Source organism: Tenebrio molitor, chromosome 1 (genome assembly GCF_963966145.1).
Source record: "Tenebrio molitor chromosome 1, icTenMoli1.1, whole genome shotgun sequence".
NCBI lineage: Eukaryota > Metazoa > Arthropoda > Insecta > Coleoptera > Tenebrionidae > Tenebrio > Tenebrio molitor.
The window spans coordinates 8,276,744-8,296,029 of NC_091046.1; the positions used below are offsets into that span (position 1 = coordinate 8,276,744).

At 35.1% G+C, this 19,286-nt stretch overlaps 1 protein-coding gene across 3 annotated transcripts; it reads left to right on the plus strand.

Annotated features, from left to right (window-relative positions):
• Nucleotides 1–2,143: 2,143 nt before the first annotated feature.
• DUBAI (Deubiquitinating apoptotic inhibitor) lies at nucleotides 2,144–17,909 on the plus strand. 3 transcript variants are annotated; one of them, XM_069042098.1, is made up of 3 exons: nucleotides 2,144–2,385; nucleotides 2,794–4,030; nucleotides 16,328–17,909. In XM_069042098.1, exons 2-3 carry the CDS (start codon nucleotides 2,803–2,805, stop codon nucleotides 17,119–17,121), a joined length of 2,022 nt encoding a protein of 673 aa, XP_068898199.1. In that variant the 5' UTR covers nucleotides 2,144–2,385; nucleotides 2,794–2,802; the 3' UTR covers nucleotides 17,122–17,909. The 3 variants fall into 3 exon arrangements, with proteins under 3 accessions (XP_068898199.1, XP_068898187.1, XP_068898197.1); XM_069042086.1 differs by lacking the exon at nucleotides 2,144–2,385 and adding an exon at nucleotides 2,411–2,560; XM_069042096.1 differs by lacking the exon at nucleotides 2,144–2,385 and adding an exon at nucleotides 2,585–2,741.
• Nucleotides 17,910–19,286: the final 1,377 nt, after the last annotated feature.

The window sequence follows — 19,286 nt, forward strand, 5'->3', positions numbered from 1 at the left end:
GAGTGACAGTGACGAGATGACAAGTAAAAAAACACAACCTAACTTTTTGTAAATCAATTGTCAAATCAAATCAAGTTGTAATCTGAGACACATACGCCTCAGTTACACTACACAAATCTTTGAATTGTGAAACTGTCTAAGGTAACACTTTGTCCTATTTTATTTTGGTCAACGACTGTACCTACTGATCTTGCGTTACAACGGTACAACATTAAATCTTAGTGTGTCAAGCCAAATGTCTGTAGTACTTACCTTACAGATAGAGAAATATTTTTTGCAACATTTAACATCTCAAAGTATGTTAATATTTGTAAAAAAAAATGTATCCTTCGTTGTAGGTAGGTACTATGGCGGACAATAAATTTAGGCCGGCAAATTTCTGACATTTCAAAAAAGTCAATGCAAGCGACCATTTATTGTCATTATGACTGATTTGTCAGTTTGTCAAACTGAAGGTTTTCAAGCTGTTTGGCGTTTCCTTCGCCTTTTTCGTAACTTACAGATCATGACGCACTAGCATAACTGATTTGTAGTAGCACTTCTCTCTGATGCACGCTTCTTTTCCCAATTTTAATTTTGATCATCGCTGTCACGATGACAAGAATGACAAAAATCGAAAATGGGGTTAGTTGAACATAATGCCAGCTTCACATTTTGATGTCAACTCAATGACAGGCCGGCCTAAATTTATTGTCCGCCATAGTATACAGGGTGTTTTCGAAGTTGAGGTGTTCCTTGTAACAGGAGGTACTATACATTATTCTTAAGAATTTCAGCCTAAATCGTCTTAGTAAAATGTTTGTACCTATTAACGGAGATAATTGATTGCATATTTTTATAGTTTTCTAAAATTTTGAGTCCGGTCCTGTCTATTTCTCCGCTGTACTAGATTAATAAACTGACGGTGCCCAAGATGGAATCTTTCCGAAAATCGCTCTGCGTACTCTCTGGACGCCGCAGTTATATTCTGATAGCATTGCCCATACTTTAGCAACATATCTGTGAGCTCGTTATTTTCGTAATGATAACCCATTCCGACTAATTAGATGACAATTCTGACAGTATTTTTAATTAACGTCCATGCTCATTTGATTTTTTTTTCGTCAATTTTAGTTGCTATTAACAAATCAGCGCAAATTTGAGCAGGACCGGTTTCAAAAATTTCAAAAAAATTAACTTATTGTATCTTCATTGCCGTACACATTTTACTAAGGTGATTTTGGCTACAACTTTTTAGAACAACGCATACTATCACATGTTAAAAGAAACGCCTCAACTTCGAAAACACCCTGTATACCCCATTCTTGAAAATTTTCGCAAATTTTTTTTTGACATATTTGGGGATTTCTTTAAATTGTATATGCGCAAATTATAAAGCTTGCTTTGTTTGGTTTTATTTGGATTAATTTTGTTGTGTAAAACGTTTAAAATTTCCATTCAAGAACACCAAATGTGTTTTCATCGCCTATTGTTGTTATAACTGTGTTTAATCTGACATTAAAATTTGTTATCTGTCTATTTTGGGAAGTTTCGGATAACTGCTTGTTTTTATTTGTCGTTCTGTGTAAGGTTCATATAGGTTTGCATAAATATTCTTATAAGAGTTACCTACCTAATATATTCAAAAATTATTGCACAGTAACAGTGAGCAATTATTTTGCAAGCTTGCAAAGACAACATTCCTAATATTTTAAACCTAGGTACTCATTAAAAGACATTAAACACACTTTGCATTAAATTCTTCATAATAAATTGTTTGTTTTTAAGGCTATGTTATGAGAAGGTAATTTTTCCAGGTTAATACTCATTTTAATGCCAGTACAGGATACGTAAATATCTTATTTTGAATTTTTCGAATTATGTTTTTCAATCATTTTGGAAGTATGGTTCAATCTGCTGGGATGTATTGTGGGTTGCGTGATAACGATCAAAATTAAACTTGGAACATTCAATCTAAAATATTTAATTGATTCCATATCGAATTGCCAAAACGCGTGATTAATATAAAACGTAAATGAAACTTGTTGCATTTTTGTTTGATAATTTATTTGGTTTTGTTTTTGGCGGCGAAACGGCGCAGGTGTGCAACCTTCAACGTACGAAAGTTGGTGACCAAACCTGTGGCGCCCTCTGCGTTCTGCAACGCATGCGCAGTTTTCAAGGACTTTTAATTATGATTCCCGTTTTCGCCGTTTAATTAATTTCTTTTTGTGTTTTATTTATTTTTCGAACCGCTTTAATAGAAAAAATGTGCTTTTGAATCCATCTGTACACTTAAATCGTAATAATTCGTGCCTACATCAAGTTTCTTCTTTGCTAGGAACTAATCAACGAACGAAAAAATATCACCTGAATGACATTCATTTGATATCTGGGAGCAGTAAGGTTAGTTTTAATTGTGTCAATTTTTGTGCTTTGCAACAAATTTGTCAGTTTATTCGGCCCGTCCGTCGAAAGCGCAACATTTCTATTTTTACGAGTTATGGACGAACGAAAATAAATTGCACCGATTTAGCGCGAATTAGTGACTAATTAAATCGAGATAACGACTTCTACAATGGTAGGAAGCTGTAACTTATTTTTGGCGAAATTGTTTGTCGAAATTTTAGTTAGCATGTGTCACGATGAAATTTTATTTTTAAAATTGAGGTTGTAATAATTGTTGCAAAATTGCGTACGGATGACGCGAATCGCCAAATGATTAGTGCACCGTCATAAGCGCACCCCGCGAGCGTCAGGAGGTTCGCCTGTGCGGCCAGACGAACTCGACTTGACGGCTCTTTCGTTTTTCAGTGTTCGAAAATGGCAGTGAAGCAGAAGGTGGTGGAGTGTGTAGCCCAGTCGTCGGAGGCCCAGCTGCAGCTCATCCTGCGGACGCTGCAGGACCTGACCGCCCAAGGGCTGCAGGACAAGATGTGTGCGAACATCGTCATCAGTCTGGGAACCATCCATGTGCCTACCGAACCCAGCAATTACATGCAGTTCATATCGAGCATCAAAAGTGTTCAGGACATCCTAACAAAGGAGTGCATGAAGTATGACTTGATCTACGTCACGTTGCGGGCGCTATACCATGAAATATCCACATCGGAGAAGCCGCTCTCGCCGGCGATGTCCATCGTGCTGCAGCTGATCGAAGTCAAGTACATTCACACGGCCGTGGACTGGATCCTCCAGACCGGTTACACCGCCGAAAGCTTGAAAAGGGCGCTCCAGACTCTGTGCAACTGGTTGATGAAGTGGACTTGGACGGAGAATCTGGGACCGTTGGTTCTCGCGTTCATGCAAGGCTTAGATGTCCAAGGACACTACGATATTTTGTTTGAAGTCACCATCGCAACCATAGAGCCACTGTTCAAACTGTTGATCATGCCGGAGCACCGCAAGAGTGTGGGCCCGATCGTCATCTACATGCTGTCACAGACCCAAAGTAATCCCGTTGCCTTTCATAAAATCATCCCACACGTTACTAGTGTAGTCAAGTATTTGTATAAAGAAAAATCAGAATCTAGTCTTTCGTACTTACAAGAGATTGTAAACGTATGTGTGTGTTTAATGGAACATTTTTCTGAGTATTCGAACATGTACATAGGATTGAAAAAAGAATTAGAGCCGTACTTGCCGGCGTCGAATTACAAGCAAACGGTCAGCGGAAGGAGTTGGCTGGATGGCAACAGTTCGCTCACGCCGATTTACGCTTCTTCCGGCAAAGTCGGTCTGAACAATTTGGGTAACACTTGCTATATGAACAGCGTCCTGCAAGCTTTGTTCATGACAAAACCCTTCCGAAACGAGATCCTCCTCTACGACAAGGACATGACGCCGATTCTATCGAAGCTGCAGACTCTCTTCGCCCTGTTGCAACACTCCAAGAGATACTCCATGTCCCCCAATGATATTTCGAACTTGGCGAGGCCGCCCGGATTCCTTCCCGGACATCAACACGACAGTTCTGAATTCCTCGGGTACCTGTTGGACGTTCTTCACGAACAAGAAAAGACTGCTGCGTGCTCAAATGATTCCAAAACAGGTATGGTGCGCGCGGGGAAATTTTTCCAAGCCCGGAAGCCTTTCCATTTCGATTTATAGTAGATCCCTTTGTCGGAAAGAATTATTTTTGGGGTGGGCAGGTCTCCAGCTTTCACGGCTGATGGGTATTTAAATAAAATTATTTTTGTGGGAACTCGTCCAAACTCACATTTTACCGGATAACAATAAACGATATCTTTGTAGTGTGTTCACGGAGACAATAACAGGATGTGTTTCCACTTTTTGATGAAAATTTCAAAGATTAGAATCAAACGTTGACGAAGCGACAAGTTCGTCGTTTGGCCGTTGGCGCTGCACGATGTATGCATTTACTGTATGTATTTACTGTCATTTTGACAGGAGCTTCAACTAGTGGTCACCGCGCTTCTCAAATCACTTTTTTCAAGGTCGCGGTGGTTTGAGGCACAGATTGTATTTTAAGTAAATCTATCAATGAACGTTCGACCTGTTGCGATTGATTCGAATAAATAATTTTATTTTGTTAACGGAAAAACAATGAACTACCTAGTCAAAGTGTTAATTGTTAAAATGTGGGTTTTTAGGACTTTGTGTTTCAGTGGTCTAAATTTTACTGCACTAGAATTTTTTATTTGCACTTTGCAAATACATTTTCTTAAAATTACGAAATCACATAAATCGGTCGAGAATTTTTTTTTTTTTTGAAAATATTTAATTTAGAAGATTTCGCTTTGCAATTGTTGAAGTCGTCGATTCGATTTTGTTAGTTTGTGCGGACGGCCTCGATTCAATTTTAGTTTTTTTTTCGATTGCAGTTGCAACATTGAAACATTTTTATTTTTAACGCGCGCAGAATAGTAAACGTAAATTACCTTGTGCTAGATTCTCCGGATATATAGATTCGAAAAACAAAGCAATTCATAGCGAAGGGTTTTCTTGTCAGAAATCGAGTGCAGTTATTATTTTAGGAGAAACATCTGGTATGGCGATTGCCACATTTGCTCGATCTAAAAATGTGAAGAAAGTAGACCAGAGAACATGATTTAAATTGTAGAGGAAGTTGTGTGATTTTTAATAACGCCGATCAATCAGTGTGGAACAAATGTGTTTATTTTTGTGTGTAGGATTTTAAATAAATTCTGCGGCACTTTTCTTAGGTCAGTCACTCATTTCTGTTAAGGGGAGAACCGATTAAAACGAAATTAATGAACAATTACGTCGTTAGCTCTTGCTTTTGGATTGATGCAAATTGTAGCGCTCAATTGATGAACGTAATTGTTGTGCGAATTCTGCTAATAATTTCCGTACTGTGGAAGGCGGACTGGACTTTTAACTAATAACATTCGTCGTGTATCAATAGGGAGTAAATTAGCTTCTTGTAATTTTCGTTGTCGGAGGTAGTAATCGTGAATTACTCATCTGATTCGTCAGATGGGACTTTCAATGCTGCTGATGGAAAATGAGGAAAATTCGGGTATCAACACATTTGTTAGAGACCAGAATTTGTAATGGAAACAAATTGCTGTAATCTTTGAAAATGATGTGTATTTCTTTAACCATAAATTTACAAATATAAACGTTCAAAACTAAAAAAGTATCGGATGATAAATAAATTCTGGACAGATTCGGTGTTTGTTTAAATAATATGCGAGCAGGTATTAATAAGTTCTTCCCAAGACAGAAACAGTTTGTCTACCTTGGAAGACATTTTTATTTATTCAACACAATTGTCGTTTAATTTTATACACGCAGTACAGTAGTACTTACCTTCTTGATCAGAATTAAAATCCTTCAAAAGGCTCATTTTTAGATACCTCAAAAGAGTAGGCCCCGCTAAAAATTAGGCACATGAAAAATCACTGAAAAAGCCTCTAAATTCTATAAAAATCCATCATTCTCGAACACCGCACAATAACATTTGGATTGGACATTTTAAAAACGCTTAAAATCCACCAAAAGAAGGTTTAAAATTATCGAAAACCGATGCGAGTCGATTCATTTTACACAAGTATGGATGAATCATTTTTCTTACGTGTTGAATATGTCTTGTACTAGACGAAAAATACCCAAATACCTACATACAAAAAAAAAATGCAATAATTTTGGTCAGGTAAATAAGCGTAATGTTCATCATGACAACTAAAATAGTAAACAACTAAAAACCACAAAGGCAAATGTTTTCTTGAAAAAATAGATTTTACAGCAAGTCTCAACTGCTAGAAACTGCAGAAGCTGTTGCGAATTCCATTAAACTGCTAAACCGTTCTGAAAATATTTAGCTATATCCATACTTTTTTTTTTGTTAATAAATAAGGCCGTAACAGTTTTGTTGGTTTTCTGTAATTTACTTATAAGTTTTTACAACTAAATGAATATGTACCTGCTAGCGCATCAAACCCTGGTGTCACAATTACAAATTTTGATTTGGTTGGCTAAATAATTCGCTCTTTTATTTAAACCCAAACCAGACGCGTGATTTATGGCCTAAATGGTGTAATTTGCCAACAAAAGGATCATTCACTGGTAGCCAACCGTTTTGAAGCCTCTTATTTACAGCTTTGCCATAAAATTGACAGTTCCCATTGTCACCTAAATTTACGACAGCACAAGTAGTAAGTCTTAAATAAAAATTATTTTCAAAGTTAAAAAATCTAATTGATGTTTTTTCCGCTGATCCTTAAATAATTATAGGAAATTAATCTGAGGTCAGTATAAAAATCAGAATTTGACTTGTTAGTTGTAATTTGTTTATTATTATTATTTTTTGGCTTTGTAAGTGAAAAATTATAAAATATACCTTACCTTACCCAGGTAAAGTGTGAAAAATGTCGACAATTTTATTTAATTAGAAGTCGCGATTTCTCGCTTGCGCGTAACCGATGCCCCTTTCGGTATAATTTTTTGCAGCAGTAGCACCTTAGATCATTTTTTATAGAGTGATTTCAAATCTCTCATATTAAGCAAACGGTATTTCAAATGATGAAATAAACAAGCTTTTTATTTTTTGCTATCTGACAGTAAAAATTAGAATACAAGTTTTTTACCTAAACTGAAATATAGAACGTATCGATAGAAAAATTAAATCTGCGTCGTAATTGCCTTGTTAAATCGGTTCATCTGAAACCCTCGAAATTGTCAAATTATTAATAATTTTGTATTTTTTAACTTAATGGAATTGACATTTGACAGATGTTATTTATCATTCCGCGAAAAATATGTTTAAATACAAGTTTTTTTTTAAATTAAATTGATTAATTTAAACAACGTTTTTAATGTAGAAAATGCCATTAATCACAATTTCTCCATCGTATTAAATCATGTTACTGTCGATTTAAAAAAAAGTTGAATTTGTTTATTTTTCACCAGTGATAGAGTCGCGAGCAAAAATTGTGGTCGTCAAGGTCATTCTTTGACGCAATGGAAAGTGCTCTAACGGGCATAACCTCTAATAAATTCTATTCTGCCGTGCCAAGCTCAAAGGTCCTATCTACCAATGATACAATTTAGACTTTAGTGAAACGTAGTGCCTAGTGATCTGATACCAGTTGTAACATAGTACAGTTCTATTAAAAAAAAAAGCGTAAAAGTTGTGAGCACAATTTTGGCTATATTTTCATATTGTAAACCTATCTTTTAATTGTTGTTACTTAGAAACCTGTAACTAAACATCATGTGCCGATAGCTGCATTGTATCGATGGATTTTTCAGATTTTGAATGTGTGTAAATTTTTTGCCTTATTTATTAGGCAAGCATTACCAATTACTACAAACACAACTCAAACTTTTATTCATAAAGGAGAACGCACACTTTATATGTAATTCTAAAGACCACTCAAATGGGGATATTTTGATATCAATCGACGCGTCTTGAAATGACAAATATTTGATATCATTGCGCCAAATGTGTAACTCGATTAGAAAAAGGCAACTCTCAACAATCTGACAACAATTTAAAAATTTATAAAACGCAATTTATGTTTCACTGAATCATTATTTGTTTTTTATACCTTGACAACGAGATATATTAAGTAGGCTATAATGCCCTAGGGCGTATAAATCATAAACGCAAACTAGGAAATTTAGCAAAATCAAGTTCACAATTTATAATTTTTTTAAATGTTCACAAATTCAAATGCAGTGAAACATAAAACGTTGTATGCACCACGGGCATTACTCGATGTTTATGATCTCGGGCAACTTAAAAACTCTCGGGCCTACCGGCTCTCGACCTTTTAAACTGGTTGCCCTCGAACATAAACATCTTCATAGTGTCCTTGATACATAAATAACTACATATTTCACACATTTGACATACAAAATGTCAGTAATACGTTTTCTTGGAAACGATTAATTAATTATCCAATTTACAGTAGCCCTCAATACCTGTATGCTTTTTTTTAATAGAAGACAAGTCCCACCTCATTACTGCTATTTATTAAATAGTTAGGACAGTCTAGCTTTGAAAAGGAGTTAGGAAAATGGTTTTCTTTGCCAGACGAACCCTTTAGGACACAAATTAAAATGTTGTCAGATACGACCATTGAGCTTGGCACGGCAGTATTCGTCTTGTCAAGATCTTCTCAACCTTTTGGTCCCAGCTGGGTTGCCACCCTAGCTTCTGACACATCCATCTCTGTCAGCGAAATAATTTCTACTTTGTTTAAAAAAGATATTGGGGCGATAATTTTGAATGTTTAGAATAAAACTTAGACATTTTTTTTTATTGACGTTATATTGACATTATTTAAGCATGCAATAGCTATTTACGTTACAAGACCGGTAGTAACGTTTTTATGGACGAGCTAGTGAATTACAGGTCGAGCCCGATAGGGCGAGACTTGTAAACTAGCGAGGCCATAATGCGTCTACCGGTCGTGTGACGTACAAGATTTTTTAGTATACTGAGACAATTATTTAAAAGAAAATAAATTTAAATAAAAAAATTTGGCTTTGAAAAAGATTGCTATGCCTTGTTACTATGATAACAAACGATTCATCAAAATTCAGTCTGTCAAAGTTTTTCATGTGATTTCTTTCATTTGCGCTAACTTCCTTTAACAAAATAAATTCTCACAACCGAACCGAAGCAGAAGTCAAGTTTTCTTCCCAGACCACCTTTTGGAGAAGGTAGATAGTGCGCGATCAAACTTATTGCTCCAAAAATCATCGGGAAGATATTTCACAGAGTACAAGTTGTTCTACAATTGGAGAATACGAAATACAGTTGTTTGGATTGACAAAGGGTAATGCTTGCCTTTAGAAAACCATTTCAATGACATAAGTAATTGTACATTTAATTTTTAAATAAATAAAATCCAATAAATCTGACAAATTATTTGACATTTGCTACCGGCCGCCGTAGAAAGTAAAACGGACTAGACCATAAACATGTGTAAATCTGACAAATTATTTGACATTTGCTACCGGCCGCGGTGGAAAGTAAAACGGACTAGACCATAAACATGTGTCTACCGGACTCGTCGTCAAGCAGGTAGACACCTACTACCAGCACAGTATACTAAAAAATTTTTAATTTGTGAGAGTAGCGGGAAATTTCAAGATGCCCTTGATGACCGAGATTTAATGCTCGCGACTGTACAAATGAAAAATTATTTACCTCTCACTAAAAGGAACTTCAGAGTATACTATTACATGTCAAAATGCTGAGCTAGTGGTGAAAAAAATAGTTTCATTTGATTTGAAGCTCTAATCGTTCTATAGAAATATTCCTATTCTATTTAAAAAAAAAACACGTGAGAACTGCTGTTGTAAAAACAATCTCCGAAAATAACATTGGGAGCTTCAGAGAGCAGTGATTTTTAGGTCACAAATTGTGGCACAAGTCGATAAAATAAATTTAATATAAATGGAGACAGCCTCTGAAAAAATTACGAGTCCGTAGGACGACTCAAAAAAAAGCTTGAGTGTAATTCGGTAACACAATTTAATGAATACGGAAAAGTACGATGATGCAGACCTACTAGAATCAGACGCTTTCAAAGGTTAGGTTCCGTTTTGTCGCTGGAAAAGTTGGGGCAAACTTTTTTCGCTGTCATAATGAGAAAAACACCGCGGCTTATGGGATTTATAGTGTATGAATTAAATTGTCGATATAATAATGTGTTGATTGGTGATTTTCAGTAGTCTTTTAATTCGTGATAGGTAAAAAATTCAAATTTGACAGGTGACGGAAATAATCAGTTAAAAACAATAAAACATTTTGGAGCACTATTGTTAGTAATAAAACATAAAACAATGAAGCGTTGTTGTAAACGTTTTGTTAAAACTAATTATTAGCCGTAAACTACAGGAATTTTTATAAACGTAAAGATTAACACACAATTGAAAACGGAAATGTTGAATCACGTGCGATTCAGTTTGTACTGATATTATTAACATTATTAACATATTATTGTCATTACAAATATATTTTATTTTTGTGTCATATTAATAGGAAGACTTTTTTACATTTGAGATGAAATTAAAATTTAAAGTTCTAAGAAATTGTGCGCCATCTTTAAAGAGAAATGAGAAGCTTGGTACATATGTACTCGTATTATTGATGTAGCTCAGAGTCGATAAATAACACACTGAATAACAGCTTTGCCGTCTAATGTTGCTAGCTCTAAGGAAATTTTCCTATTTTAGGGACTTTTCAAGTTATTTAGGTACCGAGTATTTTTTTTACATTGTAGTGATTTTTAGAAGAAGAAAATTTAACCTGCCAATAATCATGATATTGGAGTTTTTTCTTTGACAGAAATAAATTTGAAGTTTGTTTAATTAGAAATGATTAGGAAATTATGAGTTAGTACGTCAGTTATTAAACCGGCATCCTATTACCATCTACATAGTAATTACTGTACCACTATGGAAATTGTATTTGGTGCGCTTGAATTTATTAGCATCGATATCAATGCAACAAAAGCGACATTGTGTTAAAATTGGACTTTAATTGGATGCTACAGGAATGTAAAACTTGTAGAAATAATTTAACAATGTTGGTAGCATCGTAGGAAAAACCAATGATGTTTGTATATTTGGATAACACCATTTATTTTTGCAGGTCAGAGCATAAGTGTGAAAATTATTAAACTAATAATTACGTTTAAAATCTTGGAATTTCGAAAATAAGGACATCAGCGAAGTGTGCTGTTGATCGAAAGTATTCCGATGTTAAATGGTGTCTAAAGAAAGGCACTCTAGTCTTTTAGTGGATTAATAGGGGCTATTCTGTATCTAGTACGTTAAAAGTAACACACCGATAAAATTTTAAAGCTCCGTCAAATCGAAAAAGCTATTCTGTATCTGCGCATCCTGTTAAAATTTTGTCGTACATACGTCAATTTTGGGAGGAAGTACGTTATTTTTATGGGTCGACGATTTCCGACCCTTAAATTAACAGACCGTTTTTTTGCCCAGTGTATCTTCATTTTTGGGTTATGTTCTGTGAGTTTTTACAATAATTATAAACTTTTCCTTTTTTAAATCAACAAGATTGGTTTCATGCAGCACTTCCCAATTTTTCCAATTAAAAATTCCCAATTAAAAATAGATATGCAGTATTTAAATGTTTATTTCATTATATACTTAAAACAATCCTTATGAAAATTATGACTAAAATTTATAATGTAGCACTGACATGCTTCTTTTTTTGGCGTTTGGCAGCACGAGTCAACACCTCATTGGCCAGCTTTATATTGGACTCGGCACCCTTCATGTTTTTCTGCGATATTTATTACATTAGTTTGGGGATGCTTGCGTTTTCTACTTCTTTCTTCTCTTCTGTTATGCGTATCAACACCCAACACATTAATGTTCACCGCAATGTCAGGCGTCTGCTCATGGATATCAAAGATACGCACTAGCACCACATCAGATAGTCAACATCGGAAACAAAAATTACACAAAAAATCCAAATACTCAAGTACTTGCCTTCCACAATTATTGCTGTCTTTTCACTAATCACTCTTGTTTACATTACGTTAACCTCACTTTTCACTTATATTCAATCCATAGACAAATGAACACACTTCGTTGAGTGTGTTCATTTGTCTATGATTCAATCCTAACACTGTCAAATATGAGTTTAATTCTCAGTGCGCAAGCGCTAAGGCTCGTTCACAATCAACTTGTCGTACCTACGTTATATTTTACCATTTTATCGGTCTACGTTATTCTGAAGTTACAGAATAGCAAATTTGTCTCCCCAATTTAAAGGTCTGTCAAAGTCCGAACTTTTAACGTATGCTTTACTTTTAACGTACTCGATACAGAATAGCCCCTAATATTCCCGAGTGGTATTCGTCCGTTTTTAGTAAAAATAATTAAAATGACATTATTTTTCCTGTAAAAATATTATGTATCTTGTTTTTGTTCCATTTTTTAGAGTAATTATCATCTTTTGTGTGCGTGTTGTACCGTGGACTATAGGCTGCTGGAAATATATCTTTATTAAAAAAAAAGGGGGGGGCACGGCATCGAGGCCAGATATATTTATCATCACAGATATTTCAAACTAGTAATAATGAATAATGATAATTCGTACGAGTATAAAAGCATTGTTTTTTTATTTCTATATATTTTTGAAGCTCCAACACTGACCACATATTGGGTGATACATATCCATAAAAATTAGTACATATCTACTTACATCATACAGCGTGATCAACAAAGACTGAGTCTGTCGGCAATTGAAAAATTGAAAATACTGGTGATTTTTGTCTAGTAATTGGCACTGACCACGCACTGATCGAATTTTTTAACTTGAGATGACATTAAAAACATTCTTGGTTATGCAGGTTATGTTTATACTATTACAAAAATGAACCTTCGTTGGTAAATTTTAAATTTGCCAAATTTCATTGTTACCAACAGACTCAGTCATTCTTGATCACTCCGTATAAGTCCTTTAATTTTTTGGTATGACAAGCATAGCCTAGTTTAGTCAATTGACTTATAAAGTCTAATGAATAGCAGACTTGTGATTTTATAAGGATATGCTTATTTTTGTGAGCAACTTGTACACAGTAGTAGAAACTTATCTCTCTATGATTTTCTAAGCATATGCTAATGCTACATTAAGTACATACATACTAGCATCTCCTTAAATTCTGCAAAATTATTTACTTCCATTTTATGAATTATAAGTATAAGCATGTTCTATTTTTCATGAATATTACCCATTATTGCTATTAGCATTATTAGAAGTGACCAACCAAGGAAATTGCTATTATTTCTAAATTTTCCACTTCACCTTTTTAGAAAGTTCGCAATATTTTAGAACACAAATAAAAATGTTTCTTTGTAAAGAAGGTTGAGATGATTTCATAGGTGTCACGGTCGGCTATAGCGCTATATTAATAGTCAAAGGTGAAGTTTACGTAGCCAAAGAAAATTGGCACAAACTATGCAATGTCGCAGTTCAGTTCATTTCAACGTACATATTTCGTTTTCAAATTAGCCATTGAACTCTGCAATTTTTTTTGTATTGTGGTCAACATTCTAGAACAAGGAAGTCGTTAGTCACAGAGATGGGTGGCGATGAGAATAATTTAAAAATATTTTCTTTCACTCATGAGCAAACTTTGCACATGTAAACTTCAGTGATTCACGTCATTATCGATATTTCTATGCAACAACTGAATTATTAAGGATGGTATTAAATTAAAATTATTCTCTTCTGAAGTATAAAGGTTTCTCATTACCTACTTATTAATATGAATCTGAGTCTCAAGATTACAAAAATCAGATTCGAACCAGCTTTAGTTTGGATGTAATAAACAATAAGTAATCTCTCGTCTAGGAATATTTTCTAATTTCCAAATTGAAAACAACAACAAACTGGTAATAAATGACTTTAAAATTACATAATATGAAAAGTGCACAAAAGATTTATGAGCTGTGCGCAACAGAAATTTCCAGTAGTTCTCCAACGGAAAATCTTCTCATTAAAAGAAATATCGCCAGGGATCAAACAAATGGAACAATTTTTATAAAATTATACAATCGCCACAATACAATCTGTAAAATTTTCTCATCTTACCATTTCTAATTTTGTTTTTATGTTAATATTTAAATAGCTATTATGCACCAAGGGAGTTACAACGATGATTACGCCCGCAGAACGATGAATCCAGCTCGAGGGCTTTAGCCCGAGAGATGGATATCGTTCGATGGGCGTAATCATTCGGTGACGCCGTGGTGCATACAAGATTTTATTTTTCACTACGTGTTCTTTAAAAAAAGACAAAGAATTGGCATCTTTGTGTACGCTTTAACTACATAAATACAACATTTGGTAGCCTATGAAACAAAAACAAATTGTTTACTTATAATTGTCAAATTTTCTTTTGTGTTGCAATTATGAATTGATGAGGGCGTTATGAATTTATTACGCCCGCTTATTCTTATTGCGCTTATGTTTACGTATTTCGTATCCTAGGAGTTATCATTCAATTATAGTAAAGTGAAAAATAAAAATACAAAAAATGAAAGGTGGAAAATTAATTTAATGTCGATCAAACTTGATAATTTTTTAGCAATTTGTTCGTAACATTGGGTGTACAAAAGCTTCATTTAATTTTTAATGGTAGATTGACTGGACTATAAAAAGGGAGACAATGCCTTTTATGTATTCTTGGTATGAACATGTTTTTTTTAATGTATGGATAATTGATTTTATTGCTTTCAACTGTCATAAATTCTAATTTTTCTCCTTTGTAAACTGCCTCCTAACTGCTCTAAAGCAAAAAATAGCAGATAACCAACCCTTGCCCTAGACAACACATTCAAAGTGACATTTCTTGAAAAATTTGTCAAAACTGTCAAAAGCAAATGCGAAATCATTTTTAAAAAATTTGGAAGCTTTAGGGACGTCGTTTCAAACAATAAAAGTTTGTGTGCAACTCATTTCTGTGCAAATTGGGCTTTTCTAATTGCCCTTGAGGCCTTAAAATCCTCGCTACGCTCGTATTTCAATCTGGCCTCTCGGGCAATTGGAAAAGCCCAATTTACACAGAACCTCGTTGCATAAATAACTATTATTGTCATATACCTAATCCCCACAATATTATTGAGATACTATTGCATCCAATTTTCGGTTGTTCGGGCTGCAACGTCCCGAAGGCGAATTATTGGCCCTATATTCTTAAATTATTAACGCTTAACCAAAAACTCTTTCTTGAACTACAGTTGAATGCAAAAAAAAGTAGACAAGTTTTCGGGTGCTTGGTCCAGTCTTCGATTTTGGTTGGCAGCTGACTACTGTATTCTTGGTTGCCTAGCCGAATGCAAAAAAATGAGAAGTTTTCGGTATTAGAAAAGCCACATTTATACAATAACATTTTGAGGAAAAACAACTACAAGAAACTGTTTTTGTCTACTTTTTTCTTTGCATTCGACTGTACGACCTGCTCTATTATAACCGGCCTGTTCAAAAGTGTAGTTTGAGTGATCTCCGCGGAGCGCTAGTAAACGGGCGCTTTTTGGGGATATTCATCTTAAGTTTTTGTCACCGAGAATTTTTCTTGTTCAAATGACATTTTGAATTTGAAGTCAAAAAACTTGTTTTTTACTGCCTTGAAATTAAATTCGTAAAAATTTTCCTTATTGTTCGTTGTTTTTGTGTTTAGTGTTGTTATTGTTCTTATATTGCGTATTGATTATTATTTTTAGTAAAGCGCCCGTTTTGTGACGCCCTCATCGGCGGAAATTGGCTCTTTCTCGGAAATATTTTCATAATGCATTTTTAATGAAATGAACAGGCCGGTCATAATACAGCAGGTCGTGGTATTTATAATTCGACCGAATGATGTGGACCAAACAATCAACATTTCCAACAAGATTGATCTACTGCTCACAGTGCACGCACAATTAACTATTTAGAGGAGTTCTTTCCAGGCCAATTGATAAGTGAAGGACTGTGGCCAAGCCTGACCTGACTTGACTCCTCTTCATTTCTTTTTGTTCATCCATTTAAAGAACCCATTGTTTGGCAATCAGATTGACAATTTGCAAGAACAGCAATAACAAATGTAGGACCCGAAATGCTGACCAATGTTTTTAATAATTTAAATAAATAGAGGAGTTCAGTGTTGTTTGCATCAAGGTGGAAATCATTTCGATCATTTTCTCCAATCATTTACTTTTATAATACATAGTGTTTTCTTACTAAGCGCGTACGTTTGTGTATTGTTAAACACAGAGTTGTGATCACAACCTTGTAGAGTCACTCGGTATTACGTCCCCTTGACTCTTAACGTCCTCGTTGTTAGTATTTTTTATTTGTTGACGGATACAATTCAACACCTTGTTGCAGATCATGTTCCGGCATCGTACAGTACCATTGTGCAGACCGCTTTCGGCGGCAGGACCGTTTCAGTGTCGAGATGTGGAGAATGCGACACGAAGAGCGAGCGCGTGGACAACTTCTGGGAGCTGCAGCTCTCCTTCCCCAACAATTCGGACAACCAATCCGTACAGACCCTCCTGGACTACTACCTCCAGCCGGAGAAGCTGAGCGGTGACAACCAGTACCACTGCGAGGTGTGCGACTGCCTGACAGACGGGGAGCGCGTGACCTGCATAGAGGAAGCGCCACCACGTCTGATCCTGACGTTGAAGCACTTCCGATACGACCAGGCCTCCCAACAGCGCACCAAGCTGCTGCAGAGTGTTAAACTTGACAATCACGTCCATCTGGACGCCGGTCAGTACGAACTGTACGCGGCCGTGGTACATTGTGGCTCAAGTGTGGACTCGGGGCACTACTACACCTTCGCCAGGGATGGAGAGGAGTGGTTTAAATTTAACGATTGTTCCGTAATGAGGACTATGTCAGACGAACTTTGCAGTTTAAAACCTCCAGAAACACCATACATTTTGTTTTACAGTAGGCAGGACTGCTCGGATCCTGAAACCCTACCAAGGACGCTTCTCTCGCCGAGGTTACAGTTACTTATAAATAAGGATCATTCAGAGTTCGAGTCAGAGAAACGAAGGGGACCGTTGAAAACGTACAATGCGAAGCAAAATCGCAACGACGAGCCCCCGCCCCCAGGTTGTGGCGGGGCCGGGTTCTCTAGTAATTCAACTAATATGTATGTATGCTAAATGTTTAAATATATATTGGATTTGGGTTAATTATAATAGTTAAATTTTTCTGTCTATATTGTAATATGTTAATTTGTAAGATAAATGATATATGCACATCGAACTGAATTTATGTGTCAGATTTATTTACCGAACTAACAAGCAGCAAGTTGATTATCTGGTTTAGGAAATATTGTGATAATATTGTAATATTTATTGATAAATTTAGTACAAGTACAATTTTAAATTGACAACGTGTATCGGTCAGAATTATATTTCTGTTTTTTCAATGAGAGGTTGGTAGACGAGTTGTGAAGATGTTGCGTATGGCACCGTCGCGGGGACCGAGTGCAGCAACCATCCGCTGACATGTGTAATGGGCCTTAATCAGTGATCATCCTGATGTGTAATACATTTTACTGTAAATACCTGTTTAGTTTTTGTCCAGACTAAAAGTAGAGCAAAAATTGTTTGAAAATATGCATATTATCTCACGGAGTATTGTTGTGTTATATTGTTGATGTTTTATTTTATTGAAAGTGTTTTGTAAAAATATCTAGGTACAGTATTTGTTACATTTTTGTACTAATAAGTGAACGACCACTTTCCGCAGCAAATTTTAGGTTTGTTTTCTCTTTGTTTTGTAGTGCATATTTCCAAGCTTGATGAGGCCAGTCAATTTTATAGTTTTACATCTTCGTGGATCTTGTAGATAACAAATTTGTTTACTGCAGGTATTATTCGTACCTTCTATCTGTACACAAATTCTACGCTTGTATATTTATAACATAAATAAATTGTTCTTTTGATAGATGCATTTGTAGAGGCTACACCTTACCAAGTGCCGCACATGTAATCTATTATTTATATTTAAATTGTTCGACTAGTTTTGTTTCAAAAATATCTTAGCGAATTAGATTTTCATTTGAAAATTTGTTTTTTCATACTCTACCATCAACACACTAACATTTCTCCGTAAATAAGGCCAATAACAAAGCATCTTTTGGAATACCGTTTTGATAACACATACGTGACTCACTGTAGGTTCTTGTATGGGTAAATAATTGTTTACAGTTTTGTCTTCTTACCAACCTTTCTCTTACAGAGCAAATACACTAGAGATTATTTACCAGCCCATACAAATGATTTAATTTATTAATTAAGTCACCCGTAATCGGTCCCTGAAACTAAAGCCGATTACTTGATCTATCTCTAGAATCGAAGTCAAATTGTTTATATTCTTTTACAACACAATTGTATTTGGTTCAATAATTCTGGACGATCATTTGAAGCGTCTCAAGGTGTGGACGAAAAAGCAAATAGACAGCTTTTTTTTTTGTTTAGAAATGATGGATCGGACATCAGAATCTTGTTTGTGACTGGGTCAAATATTTGGATACATCGAATATTCATTGATATCAGAAAACGGTCGTTTGATTTGAAATTAACACAGCTGAAAGGAGCTCTTAGAGATTCCATCTCCCAATTCTTTGTTAGATGACATCTGGTGGATTGTTAAATACCTACTACATTATTTTTACACTCATTTTTGATTATGTTCCTGGGCAGCAAGGGTTGTTGTGTGAAAAGAAACTTCATCAAGATGCAAGAGTTTGAGGCGACAAATGTGCTTAGCCATCATTGTTGCATCCTTAGACAAAAAATTCCAAGACAGAAGGAAATGAAAGTTCCTCTCCAATTGAAAAATTAACGTTTTTAGAATTTGCGTCTCTAATAGGTCTATTATTGTATGTAAATGTAGCCAAGAGCTGAAAAATGCCTATCCCGACCTAATTTCAACAGTCTGGGCGATATACATAGCTAAAATATTATTGAAGTAAAAATCACCCTACCAAAAAATTAAATAATTTTACCTTGGCGAGGAAAATCCAACGCGAATGAATTTTAGGTTGGTGACAGTGCGACAGTGGCTTTCTTTTGACAGTTTCCATAAGTTTGACGTACAATTGAACATTTTTTGTTGGATTTGTAATTTTGATTAATTAAATAGGTACGTCAATGATTATAAAATGTTAGATGATTAATTAAAAGTAACACCATCGGAATTGCAAGAATTGGCCTGCGAGGATAATGTCACTCTAAACCGAAACAAACAAAGAAATACGTTTAAATTTGGACGTTAACCTACTTGCGAAACTACTTTCACGTTATCATCAATGTAATTT

Excerpts from the sequence above, each read along its gene's own strand:
- DUBAI (XM_069042086.1), top strand. Across the intron at positions 4,031-16,327 it reads CTCAAATGATTCCAAAACAG|ATCATGTTCCGGCATCGTAC; the intron begins GTATGGTGCGCG and ends ACCTTGTTGCAG.